This window comes from Chrysemys picta, chromosome 17 (assembly GCF_011386835.1).
Source record: "Chrysemys picta bellii isolate R12L10 chromosome 17, ASM1138683v2, whole genome shotgun sequence".
In the NCBI taxonomy this organism is placed as follows: Eukaryota; Metazoa; Chordata; order Testudines; family Emydidae; genus Chrysemys; species Chrysemys picta.
Window position 1 is genome coordinate 24,996,784 of NC_088807.1, and position 12,848 is coordinate 25,009,631.

At 54.1% G+C, this 12,848-nt stretch overlaps 1 protein-coding gene across 1 annotated transcript; it reads right to left on the minus strand.

The window, feature by feature from the left end:
• Positions 1 to 7,351: 7,351 nt before the first annotated feature.
• On the minus strand, positions 7,352 to 11,339 carry LOC135976313 (uncharacterized). Its single transcript, XM_065571399.1, has one exon. It carries the CDS (start codon positions 10,530 to 10,532, stop codon positions 7,848 to 7,850), a length of 2,685 nt encoding a protein of 894 aa, XP_065427471.1. The 5' UTR covers positions 10,533 to 11,339; the 3' UTR covers positions 7,352 to 7,847.
• Between the last annotated feature and the right edge of the window lie 1,509 nt (positions 11,340 to 12,848).

Below are 12,848 nucleotides of genomic sequence, written 5' to 3' on the forward strand. Positions count from 1 at the left end.
TTGGTCTCTGGGGAAAAAAATTACAATTTTTGCAGCACAGATGGTGCCAGCCAAAATGAGAATGGAACCTTCCAAAGTGGCAGTTATGGCAGTTGGCCAGGCTCCTCCGCCCAGGGAGAATGGGACCTTCCAAAGTGGCAGTTATGGCCTCTGACCAGGCCCTCCCCCACCCCCAACTGCCCCTCAGATCCCGGGGGGTAGGGGGAGCTGCGCAGCCCTGACTAGGGGGCACACCCCATCCATGTGTGGTGGGAGTGGGGCTGATGGGATCTGTCTGTCCTTGCTCCATTGGAGCAGGCGGGGGGATTTAGGGGGCAGCTAGGGGGAGGGGATTCCCCCCTTCAACAGGACAATGGAGCACAATCGTCCCCTGGGGCCTGCCGTTTAAACCTCATTCATTCATCAATTGTGGGAAATGGGTTCTTCCCCGCGGGTGTCGCTCCCACCCCTGTCCCTGAGAAAGCAGCCTGGGAGAGGGGAGAATCACTGGGTTTACTAGGGACAAAATGGCCGCCATGATTAATGACCCCACAATTCAACACCAAGGAAACTCATTGACAGGGATGAAGATCAGCCCGTTCCCAGCCTCAGAGCATGGCACTGCTTGGGCCAGAGCAGGATCCTTGGCCTGAATCTTCGCTGGCTCCTCCTGTCCCGCACCTCTTTCTTTTAGAAATAGTTCATAGGTTATAGTTCAATGTCCATATTCAGGGTGACACCAATCAGTGACTGGGGATCTCAATTCTTATGGTTTAAGGTTTCCCCTTCTTGAAACCCAAAGCAGATCTGAGATGAAGAAGGATCATGTCCCAGGGTTTTTATACATAACAACAGCCTCTTGGCCTGAGAAAACAATAGGCTTAACTTGCTGTCTTCCAAACATCCTGGCAATTAGCACAGGATAATTTATCCATTAAACAGTTCAGATACAGGTTACCACAACCTTCAAAGAGACAAATAGACAATAATACTATTTCACTCAAGTGTCTTCCTAAATGTTAATACTCCTTTTTTGATCTTTGAATCAAAGCCATAAACATAAGAACATAAGGGTAATAGTAATAGACAAGACTTGTTAGCTTACATCACAAGACCTGAGCAAACATCTACCCTTCTATCTCTAACAATGCAGGCTGCATTTCAAAGCTCTATTCATTTACAGATCTTCCTAACAAGTCTTTAAAGTTTAGCCATGGATCAGGTCAGTCGGAGAGTTAATTAATCCTTTCTGGCCCTGTGTCACCTTTCAATGAGATATTATATTACACTCATAATGTCACAAGGAGTCAGAGCGGATCAGCAGGGCAATGCGCAGGTTCCCTAGCAGCATCAGCAGGCACATGGAGAGGAAGAGGAGGTGCCAAAGCTCCGGCCGGTCTGAGAGACCCAGCAGCATGAACCCGGAGACGCTGGTCTGGTTCCCCTGCTTCATGGCTCCGAGGTCCCTGCAGAGAGGAGATTTGAGCCATGAAATGGAATGCTCAGTTGGGAATGGGCTGCAAGGGCGATGGAGACCCACGATGAACCGAGCCAATGGTCACACGTTCTACACCCAGAAGGGGACAGTTCTGACCCATCTCGCCTCATGTCCTGCACGCTCCAGGCCTGACGCCCGGAGCCCTTCCTACATCCAGCCAAGAGCTGCGGTGTGAACTAAAGTTTCTTTCTTAGAAAGAGACTTCCAGTCTCAATGTGATGGACTCCACGTGATGGAGAAGTCACCACGCCCCTCGGCAAGCTGTTCCTATGGTTAACCCCCCCCCCCCTTAAATATTGGCAAATTATTACCCAAGAGACAGTCAGAAAGGGGGAGTTTCTTTCTAAGAAAAGCTCTCCAGCTAAAGAGACAGGGAACAAGGGATGTTGTTAAAATGAAAACTTTACTTAAGTAACTCTAAAGAACCCTGTCAATGCCAACTACCAAGAGTTCACAAACTCAGATAACTCCCAAGAGGCCCGTCAAACTCCTTACACCTAACACACTGCTTTCATAGCATTTATCCATCAATAATGTCATGTGAGAACTTCAGTAAAAGCTGGGCTCATGGTGGTCATACCAGCATATCTACATACAGAGGCCATGTAAAAAGTGAAATGCCTATAATGAAAAACAGTCTGAAGTGCAAAAGGGTTGACAAACACGTCTGGTCTGCCTCGGTCTCTAGCCGACCTGGAGCCTCTGTGTCTTGCTAGATTTGAGCTCCAGGGATGGGATTTATCCCCTGGGTGGACTCGCTGATAGGGGATAAGCTTCAAGCATGGACTGAATCCTTTCCCACACTCAGCACATTGATAGGGTCTCTTTCGTGCATGGATTCTCTGATGCATGATAGGGGGTAGCCTTATCTATAGTCATGGGTTACTTTAACTCAGTGGTTCTCAAACTTATTTGATCGGGTCCCCCCTTCTCTGTGTCTGTAGTCGTTTACCCACTTCCCCCAAGTATATATACCACTACCCAGCTCTGAAGACAGAGCGGAGAGCAGCGGCTGCTGGTCAGGTGCCGAGCTCTAAAGGCAGCGCCGCTGCCAGCAGCAACGCAGAAGTAAGGGAGGCCATGTGAAAAGTTATATTTGTCAGTATCACTTTTTACAGCAGACTTAGTGCCGATGGCCACCCTTACTTCTGTGCTGTTGCTGCCACCCTGGGGCTGACAGCCAGCTGAGGAGGGAAGGAGAGCCCAAGCCTGTGCTGCCTCCCAGTGGGGAGGGGGGAAGGAGACCCTGAGCCCAAGCCACCTCCCGGTGAAGGATTGGCTGGGGGTGGGGGGGAGCCCAAGCCCTGGTGGTGGGGTTCCAGCTGTCGCCTTTATCCTGCCTCTTGGGTGTGCATGGCCCTTCTGCACGAGCTCCAGCCACCCGGGGCTGACAGCCAGAGCTCTTCAAATAAAAAAAAGGCACACAGCTCACGCCTCCCTTGCCACACTCCCAGACCTCCCTCGGTAGGCCCGTCCCAGAGTTTGAGAACTGCTGCTTTAACTAATCACCCACCCCCAGGTGAGGGTTTGCACCTACTTTAATCTGTGAGCGTTCAGCTCCAAGCTTCACTACAGTAGAGAGAGTATCGATAGTCCACGGCGGGCTTTCTGTAATCAGGAGTTTTATCAGCCAACCAAACCACAATAGGCACACTGCAGTGGAGTATCTCGCCTTTGCATTCTGCACGCCATTCCTTGCAGAAAAGCCCAAAGTGTCTCATCCTCCTCATCTTCATCCTCACCATCATCATCACCAGTGGTCGTCATCCTGGTGTCTCCCAAGGCACGCAGGCCGGAACACCACTTTGCAGATTGCTGCTGGCCCCCTGAGTCTGCAAAAATCCCCCAAATACTCTAACTATCTTTAACGGGTACATTGCAATATAAGTTTCCTAAATATCAGCAGCTGAACACTTACTGAATGCAATATTCTACCTTATGACATCCTGTGATCTAGGGTCATTGCTATCTTGAGACAATTTATGCTCTAGGGTCACTTATTGGCCGTGCTTAATTTGTAATGAAAGAGGTGCCGGGGCTCAAGCAATTTTTTTACATTAATAACTGATGCACAAAGTGCAGAGGCACCGGGGCTCAGCTCTGGCAAGCCCTGGCACAAATTATGCCCTGCTTACTGGGTAGTGGCTTATGTCACGTCTTTAGGCTCTAAGACTTGTTTCTCTAAGCTAAATATCTTACAAACCTAAGGCCTGTAGGCCCTGTGTTACAGTATGAATTAATACTTGTATTTCACCTCTATGCCCTAAATACACCTGATGTCTTTTCTCCTTGGCTACCAAGGTCTGACATCGCCCACATTCAGGGGATTGTTGGGGTCTCTCTTCATGGAGGATGGGTTCATCATTGACTATTAGCCAAGATAGTTAGGGATGCAAGGCCATGCTCCAGGTGTCCCTAAACCTCTGACGGCCAGAAGCTGGGACTGGATGACAAGGAATGGATCACTTGATAATTTCCCTTTTCTCTTCATTCCCTCTGAAGCATCTGGCACTGGCCACTGTTGGAAGACAGGAAACTGGGCTAGATGGACCATTGGTCTGACCAGGTGCAGTGGAAATTCCCTAAAAGTGTGAGGGCCACTGGTGACTGACCCGTCACTCTGCCCCTGCACCGCCCCTTCTCGCTGAGGCCCCACCCCGTCATCCCAAGGCCCCGCCCTGATGCCACCCATTGCCCCCGAGGACCCGCCCTCACACCTTCCTTTTCCCCAAGACCCCACCCTCACATCACTCCTTCCCCTGAGAACCCACTCCCATGCCACCTCTTCTCCCCAAAACCCCACCTCCTGCTCACTCTTCTTTGCCCCCTCTTCCCCCGTTGCTCGCCCTTACTTTGGGTAAAAAGTGACGGGGCCATGTCTCCCAGGTGTCTCCTGTTCCAGTGCCCCAGGGTCTGAACCAGTATGGTTTTCCTTAAGTTCTTATGTTCCTCTGTGGACTCTCTGATGGGTGATGAAGTCTGACCTCTCCCAGGATCCTCTCCCACACTCATCACACTGATAGGGTCTCCTCCGTGGATTCTCAGGTACTTAGTGGGCGTTGAATTCCCACCAGCTCTTTTCCCACATTCACGACGCTCAGGGGCGCGCCCCTGAGTTGATTCTCTGATGGACACTAAGCTTTGAGCTCCCATTGAATCCTCTCCCACATTCAGGACATCTATAGGGTTTCTCTCCTGGTGAATCCTTTGGTATGTAATCAAGTCTGAGCTCCAGTCAAACCTTTCCCCACATTTAGGACACTGACAGGGTCTTTCTCCGTCTCCTGCCTGAACCCTCTGCTGTTTCTGGGCTCTAATTTAAGCTTTTCTGACCCTCCGTGCTGGGGCCAGGTTTAAGTCACAAGAGGATTTTGAGGATTTCTCACTCTTCTGTTTTGGGGAGTAGATTTACTTCCGCTCCTTTTTTGGGGGACCACTCTGCTGCCTTTCTGAGCTGGGCTGTCTCTTGCTGTCTCTCCTGCCATCTGAGGTATGGGAAACCAGAGTAGGCCTTGGCAGTATGGTAACACACCCGGTATTGGCTTGGCTAACCAAGTAAGCCTGTTCCTGACCGGAGAGGATGGTACAAAACCACCCAGAGTTCTCAAGTAAATATGTATACAAATTCCCAAGAGATTGTACAGGAATACACCGATCCCTCGTAAGATAAGGATGGGATGGCAGGATAATGGAATGAGCATGGTTTATTTTGAACTAGTAGGTACAAGGTATAAGGGTGGTAACGAATAACACCTGGAGTGTAATACATAACTCGTTTGTACTGATGTATAAAAGGAGAAGACATAGGAGCGGCATCTTTGTAGCAGCCAAGGGGACAACATCTTGTTATGTTGACCAAGCCTTTACTTTGTTGTGGACATACATATGTTAGTGTCCCTGTGCCAGGGCACTGGACAGGCTCGGACTGTGCTTTGCTGACAATAAACCTGGCCGAGCGACTTTGCCACCAACTCGAGCCTGTGGTTTCTTTAGGAATAACATTGAGGTCTGCAGAACCGTCACACAGCACTCTCTGCTAATCCAGGTAACACCGGAGCTCCGAGAATAGCAGCACTGGCAGCCTTACCAACTCTGCAGCACCACCAACGCTCCGTAGCATGAACCACACTTGTCTTTATGGAATGTTGTCTTGTTGATTTCAGACCAGTTCTCCAATTTGGCGAGGTCGTTTTGAATCCTAATCCTGTCCTTGAAAGTGCTTGCAACCCCTCCCAACTTTGGGTCACCTGCACATTTTATAAGTATCAGCTCCAGTCCGTTATCCAAGTCATTAATGAACATATTGGATAGGTCTGAACCCAGGACTGACCCCACTAGAGACTATGAGCCGCCAATGTGATGCGGCCATGAAAAAGGCTAATGCAGTCCTAATGCATCAGGCAAGATATTTCTACTAGAGACAAGGGAGTGTTAGTACCGTTATACAAGGCACTGTATATACTGGAATACTGTGTGCAGTGCTGGGCTCCCATGTTCATGAAAGACTAACTCAAAGTGGAACAGGTGCAGAGAAGGGCTACTAGGATGATCCGAGGAATGGAAAACCTATCCTATGAGAGGAGACTCAAAGAGCTTGGCTTGTTTAGCTTAACCAAACGAAGGCTGGGGGGAGATGCGATTGCTCTCTATAAATACATCAGAGGGATAAATACCAGGGAGGGAAAGTTGCTATTTCAGTTAAGCACCAATGTGGGCACAAGAACAAATGGATATAAATTGGCCATCAACAAGTTTAGGCTTGAAATTAGATGAAGGTTTCTAACCATCAGAGGAGTGAAGTTCCGGAACAGTGGGGGCAAAAAAGTGAACTGGCTTCAAGACTGAGCTTGATACGTTTATGGATAAGATGGTACAATGAGACTGTCTATGATGGCATGGAGCCCATCTGCAACTGCTTGAAGAAAACTTGTCCAATGGCTGGTGATGGGACACTAGATGGCGAGGGCTCTGAGTTACCACAGCAAATTCTTTCCCAGGTGTCTGGCTTGTGGATCTTTCCCACATGCTCAGGGTCTAACTGCTCACTGTATTTGGGGTTAGGAAGGAATATTCCCCTGGGCCAGATTGGCAGAAACCCTGAGGGTTTTCGCCTTCCTCTGCAGTGTGGGTCATGGGTCACTTGCAGGTTTAAACTAGTGTAAATGGTGGATTCTCTGTAACTTGAAGTCTTTAAATCATGATTTGAGGATGTCAGTGACTCAGCCAGAGGTTAGGGGTCTATTACAGGAGTGGGTGTGTCACGGAGTGTGTGGGAGTCAGGGCCCTGCACCCCCACTTCCTGCAATTCACTGTGACTCTCAGCCAGCTAGTAAAATGGAAGGTTTATTGGACGACAGAAACACAGTCCCAAACAGAGCTTGTAGGTACAACCAGGACCCCTCAGTCAAGTCCTTCTGGGGGGCAGGGAGCTTAGACCCCAGTCCTGGGGTTCCCTTCGTTTCCCCAGCCAGCTCCAAACTGAAACCCCCTCCAGCTGTCCCTCCCAGCCTCCCCCCAGCTCCTCCTCCAGCCTTTGTCCAGTTTCCCTGGCAGAAGGTGTCACCTGGCCCCAACCCCCCTCCTGGGTTCAGGTTACATGCTCAGGTATCATCCCACAAGTGAAGTCACACTCTGGTTGCCCATCACCAATGCAGACTGTCCCAGCAAAACTCCCCGGTCAATCCGCCCCACTCCCTGCGCCGTCACAGGGTGAGGTTCTGTGGCCCGCGAAGTGCAGGAGGTCAGACTAGATGGTCATGATGGTCCCTTCTGACCTTAAAGTCTATGAGTCTTGATACGCCCTCTGTCACGGAGTATTGGGGGACTCAGGGCCCTGCACCCCCGGCTTCCTGCGATTCACCATGACTCTCAGCCAGCCAGTAAAGCAGAAGGTTTATTTGGATGACAGGAATACAGTCCAAGACAGGTCTTGCAGGCACAGACAACAGGACCCCCTCAGTTAAGTCCAGCTTGGGGTCCCAGGGCATCCCAGCCCGCCCCCCTTCGGGGGGGGGGGTCAGAGCCATCTCTGTCTCCCAGCCATCTCTCCAGCCGGCTTCCAGCACACTGCCTTCAGCGACCCCTCCCACAGCCTTTGTTCAGTTTCCCGGGCTAAGGAGTCACCTGGCCTTCAACCCCTTCCTGGGTTCTCATGTTACACTCCCAGGAATGCGCCCCCGGGCCGATCCCATCCTCCAATGCAGACTATCCCAGCACACTCCCCTGTCAGCATCCACAGACCACAGTGAGAACAGGCCCAGTTCGTCACATCTCTCCCCCCTTCGAGACCGAACTGAGCAGGGTCACTGTAGCCAGTGACCCGGGGAAGTTCGAACCTACCCCCGTTCCCATGGATGCCCCCGCATCCCTCTCATTCCTTGGTGAGAATTACACCAAGCCCCTCCAGTTTCACGCCCCCCCTTAGGTTGGGGTGCTTGATGGCACTCGCAGTTCGCATGTGGGAAGGTTTATGCGGCCTGTGCCCTTTTCCCACCCCCATACCTCTGGGGCTCCAACTGGGCTGTGGTCTTCTCCCAGCGCTCCAGTCTGGAGGTCTGTGCTTTGGGCTCTCTTGGTTCAGAGCCGCCCTTTTTACCTTGGCCACCCTCCGGAAAGGCTCCTCTATGCTGGGCAAGGGTCCTAAAGCTGTTTTCCCCTTGTCCCAGGCCTTCCTCCCCCTCTGACAGGGGTCACAGGATCCGCAGTACTGTCGGACAGTAACAAAGACCCCAGGCCAGTAAAAGCTCCGTAGCAGCCTCTGCTGGGTACGCCAGGTTCCCTGGTGCCCTGAGAGGGGAATGTCATGGGCCTGGTACAGCAGCTGGCGGCGATACTTCTGGGGTACCACCAGCTGCCTCCTGATCCCCCCTGACTCCATTTTCCCTGGGGGAGCCCATTCTCGGTACAGGAACCCCTTCTCCCACAGGAACCTTTTCCGGCCACCTCGTCCCATGGTCTGTACCGCATTGAGGTCGGCCAGGTCCCTTATCTTCCGCAAGGAGGGATCTCTCTGTAACTCGGCCTGGAACTCAGCAGCTGGGACAGGGATGGCCACCTGCTCTTTCTCGCCCGCTGGGTCCGAAGCTGCAGCCTCCCTGAGCCGTGTCCCTGGGCGTTCCCTCCCCACCAGGTTAGGGTCCTGCGCCTCAGGCAAGGCACCCCCCTCAAGGCCAGGGCGCAGTGCCCCTCGCCGGCTCTGACTGCGGGTCACAACTAAGGCGGTCTGGGGGCTGCTTGGCCAGTCCTCTAGGTCCCCCCCCATCAACACCTCAGTGGGCAAATGGTGGTGCACTCCCACGTCCTTGGGGCCCTCCTTGGCCCCCCATTTCAGGTGTACCCTCGCTACGGGAACCTTGAATGGGGTCCCGCCCACCCCGGTCAGGGTCAGGAAGGTGTTGGGCACCACCCGATCTGGGGCCACCACCTCGGGCCGGGCCAGTGTCACCTCTGCGCCCGTGTCCCAGTATCCATAAACTTTCTTCCCATCCACCTCCAGGGGAACAAGGCACTCGCTCCGCAGGGACAGCCCCGCGCCAACCCTGTAAACGGAGAACTTTGAATCCGGAGCATCTGGCCCCCCAGAGAAGCTGGCCTGGGGCCCTTCTCTTTCTTGAGCAGTTGATAAGCTGCCAGCCCCTCTTGCGTGAGAAGCCTGCCCCTCGTCCGTCTGGGCCTCTACCAAGTTAACCCGGTGCGGGTTCGGTCTGCTCAGTCTGTCCTTGAGCTTGGGGCACTGGGCCCGAACGTGGCCTCTTCGGCCGCAGTAATAGCAGCTCAGGTCCCGTGGGTCCCCTCGAGCCGGTCGGTTGTCCCTGATGCTGGGCATTTCCCGGGGGAGGGGATTCCCAATATTCCCCCTTTGGGAGGTCCCAGGGTGACTCTCTCTCTGCATCGCGGCGGGCCTGTTCCTTTGGGGCTCCTCCCTGCCACCCCCTGACCGGCTCTTTACAAACTCATCAGCCAGCTGCCCGGCGTGTCGCGGGTTCTCTGGCTTTCTGTCCACCAACCACAGCCTCAGGTCGGATGGGCACCGCTCATACAGTTGCTCCAGTACCAGCAGTTTAATCAGGTCCTCCTTCGTCTGGGCCCCACCAGCCCACTTGCTGGCGTATCTTTCCATGCGGGCGGCTAGTTGCAGATATGAGATCTCAGGGGTTTTATCCTGACTCCGGAACCTTTCCCGGTACATCTCAGGAGTCAGCCCAAACTCTCGTAGCAGGGCCTTTTTGAATAGTTCGTAGTCCCCTTTCTCTGCCTCTCCCAGTTGGCGGTACAATGCCACGGATTTGGGGTCCAGTAAGGGGGTAAGGACCCGGAGTCTGTCCGCGGGATCAACCCGGTGCAGCTCGCAGGCCGTCTCAAAGGCCTCCAGGAAGTCATCCATGTCCTCCCCCTCCTTGTATGGGGCCATGATGCACTTATCAAAGCTCCGTGCAGTCCTGGGTCCCCCCTCACTCACCGCAGCCGGGGGTTCGCTGCCCTTCAATCTCGCCAGTTCCAGGTCATGCTGACGCTGTCTCTCATTCTCCTCCCGTTCATGCTGTCTCTGTCTCTCTTCACGCTGATGCTGTCTCTCTTTCTCCTCCCGTTCATGCTGACGCTGTCTCTCTTCATGCTGTCTCTGTTGTTCACGATCCTCCAGCTCCCTCAGTTTTAGCTCTTTCTCCCATTCCAGCCAATTCCGCTCCACGGATGCCGAACGTCGCCGGGAGGATCCTCTGCTGGCCGGCGGGCTTCGCCGGGGGGACCCCCTGCTGGCCGGGGGGGTCACGGCGCCTTCGGTATTTGCTGGGCTCCTCCCCACCCTTCCCCTAGGCATAGGAAGGAGGGGTCTCGGGAAGCCCTCAGCAGCGGGCTGACCACTCCCAGCTGGGACAGACACTGGTGCCTGCGCTGCATTTGCCAGGCTGCTTCCCTGAGACACAGGGATCAGTTCATTCGCGCGATCTTCCGCCTCCAGCTGGGCAATGAGCTGTTCTTTGGTGAGCCTCCCAATGCGCAGCCGCCTCTGCTTGCACAGCTCCACCAGGTCGCTCTTAAGCCGCTTGGCATACATCTTCCTGCTGGCCACTCACCGGCCTGTGCGCTCACAGCTCCCCACAGTTCCCAGGGGGACCCCTAGTGTGCCAGCCCTTCTCGAGGTCACCACCTCTCTGCCAGGGTCGAGCTGCAGACTCCTCCGCCCCTGGGACCACTCGCTGCGATCCCCCCGGGGGACCCTGTTACTGCAAAAGTCCTTCTCGCTGGTCACACACTCCCAGGGGTAATAACCGTCTCTCTCCCACTCTTCAGCGTGCCTGGTCCCCGTCAATCCCCCTTCGTTTTACTGCTCCCCAGTCACTTACTGCAGGAAGCACCGTCCACGGGGTGCAGTAGATCCCACCGCTGCCACCAGTTGTCACGGAGTATTGGGGGACTCAGGGCCCTGCACCCCCGGCTTCCTGCGATTCACCATGACTCTCAGCCAGCCAGTAAAGCAGAAGGTTTATTTGGATGACAGGAATACAGTCCAAGACAGGTCTTGCAGGCACAGACAACAGGACCCCCTCAGTTAAGTCCAGCTTGGGGTCCCAGGGCATCCCAGCCCGCCCCCCTTCGGGGGGGGGGGTCAGAGCCATCTCTGTCTCCCAGCCATCTCTCCAGCCGGCTTCCAGCACACTGCCTTCAGCGACCCCTCCCACAGCCTTTGTTCAGTTTCCCGGGCTAAGGAGTCACCTGGCCTTCAACCCCTTCCTGGGTTCTCATGTTACACTCCCAGGAATGCGCCCCCGGGCCGATCCCATCCTCCAATGCAGACTATCCCAGCACACTCCCCTGTCAGCATCCACAGACCACAGTGAGAACAGGCCCAGTTCGTCACACCCTCCCAGTTTGACAGCGAACCATTGATGACTATGCTTTGAATACGGTTTTTCAACCAGTTGTGCGCCAGCCTTATAATTTTGTCTGGCCCGCACGTCCTGGGGGACTGTGTCAAAAGCCTTACTAAGGCTTATATGTCCCAGGCGGTTTGGTTTCTCGGTGCAGCGATGGGAACAGCACCATGAGAAAGGAGGCATCTTGCACAACTGAATCGGTGAATGAATGAGCCTTTAAATGGCTGCTTCTGGGGGTGCAGTCGTGCCCCATTGCCCTGTTGAAAGGGATTTCCGGTGATTGTGTCCGAATCCTCTCTCCAGTGATCATGGACCTTCCAAAGTGGCAGTTATGGCAGTTGGCCAGACCCCTCCCCCCAGGCAGAATGGGACCTTCCAAAGTGGCAGTTATGGCAGTTGGCCAGACCCCTCCCCGCAGGCAGAATGGGACCTTCCAAAGTGGCAGTTATGGCAGTTGGCCCGACCTCTCTCCACAGGCAGAATGGGACCTTCCAAAGTGGCAGTTATGACTCTTTGCCATTTCATCTCCCTTCTCCTGTCCCCACTCAGTGAAATGGTTCGTTCCATCAGTTGGGCACTTTGGGGCTTCTCTCTCCCTTGGAAGAGACCATTTCACAGGCAGGAGGGTGCAGGGGTTAAGTTATCTGGACAAGTGCATTGGATGTATTTTTCCCTGTCAGGAAATGTATAATAATACCGCCCCCCCCCCCCACACACACACATCTGTTATGTGAATGGCTCCTTTTCAGTCTGAGGGGGTAAAAAGCCTGAGTCCGGGATAATTCTCCATCTCCCCCCCCCCCCAGGGGAAAAATGGTCTGTCCCAAGCCCAAAGTGGCAGTTAGTTGCCGCCCCCCCCCCCCCCGATAGGGAGGGAGGGGGGGAGGAAACGCAGCCCAAATGGTGGGGGAGGGGGAGTAAACACAGCCCAAATGGTGGGGGAGGGGGGAAGGAAACATAGCCCAAATGGTGGAGGAGGGGGGAAGGAAACATAGCCCAAATGGTGGGGGAGGGGCAGTAAACACAGCCCAAATGGTGGAGGAGGGGGAAGGAAACGCAGCCCAAATGGTGGGGGAGGGGCAGTAAACACAGCCCTATATGGCGGGGGAGGGGCGCACTCTCAGCCCTAGACGATGGGAGAACAAGGGGAAATGGCTCCCAAAGATGAGCCTACGTGTGGCCGTGAAGAGAGGTAGCTTGTAGGAAAGGTGCCCCCTACTGCCAAGGCCAGAAAGGCCGGTTGGGCTCATCCCGTCATCTCCCCGGCCCCGCCCCCATATGGCCCAGGCCCTAGGACGGCCCTGGGTTCATTTCTGTTTGAACCACAGCTGATGTTTTAGACAAACACCCTTGGTCCATAGGGTTGAGAGATCCGAGCCGTCGGCCGGCAGCACGTCAGGGGGAGTGAGTGATTGCTGGACCCAGACTAGAAGGAGACTAGTCTGTAAAAGGCAGTTTACTGGGTGAGGTTTTTATCTGTATTCAGTTTCTTAGAC

What these genes read in the sequence shown, in the direction of transcription:
- LOC135976313 (XM_065571399.1), bottom strand. Translation starts at nt 10,532, where the DNA reads ATGTATGCCAAGCGGCTTAAGAGCGACCTGGTGGAGCTGTGCAAGCAG.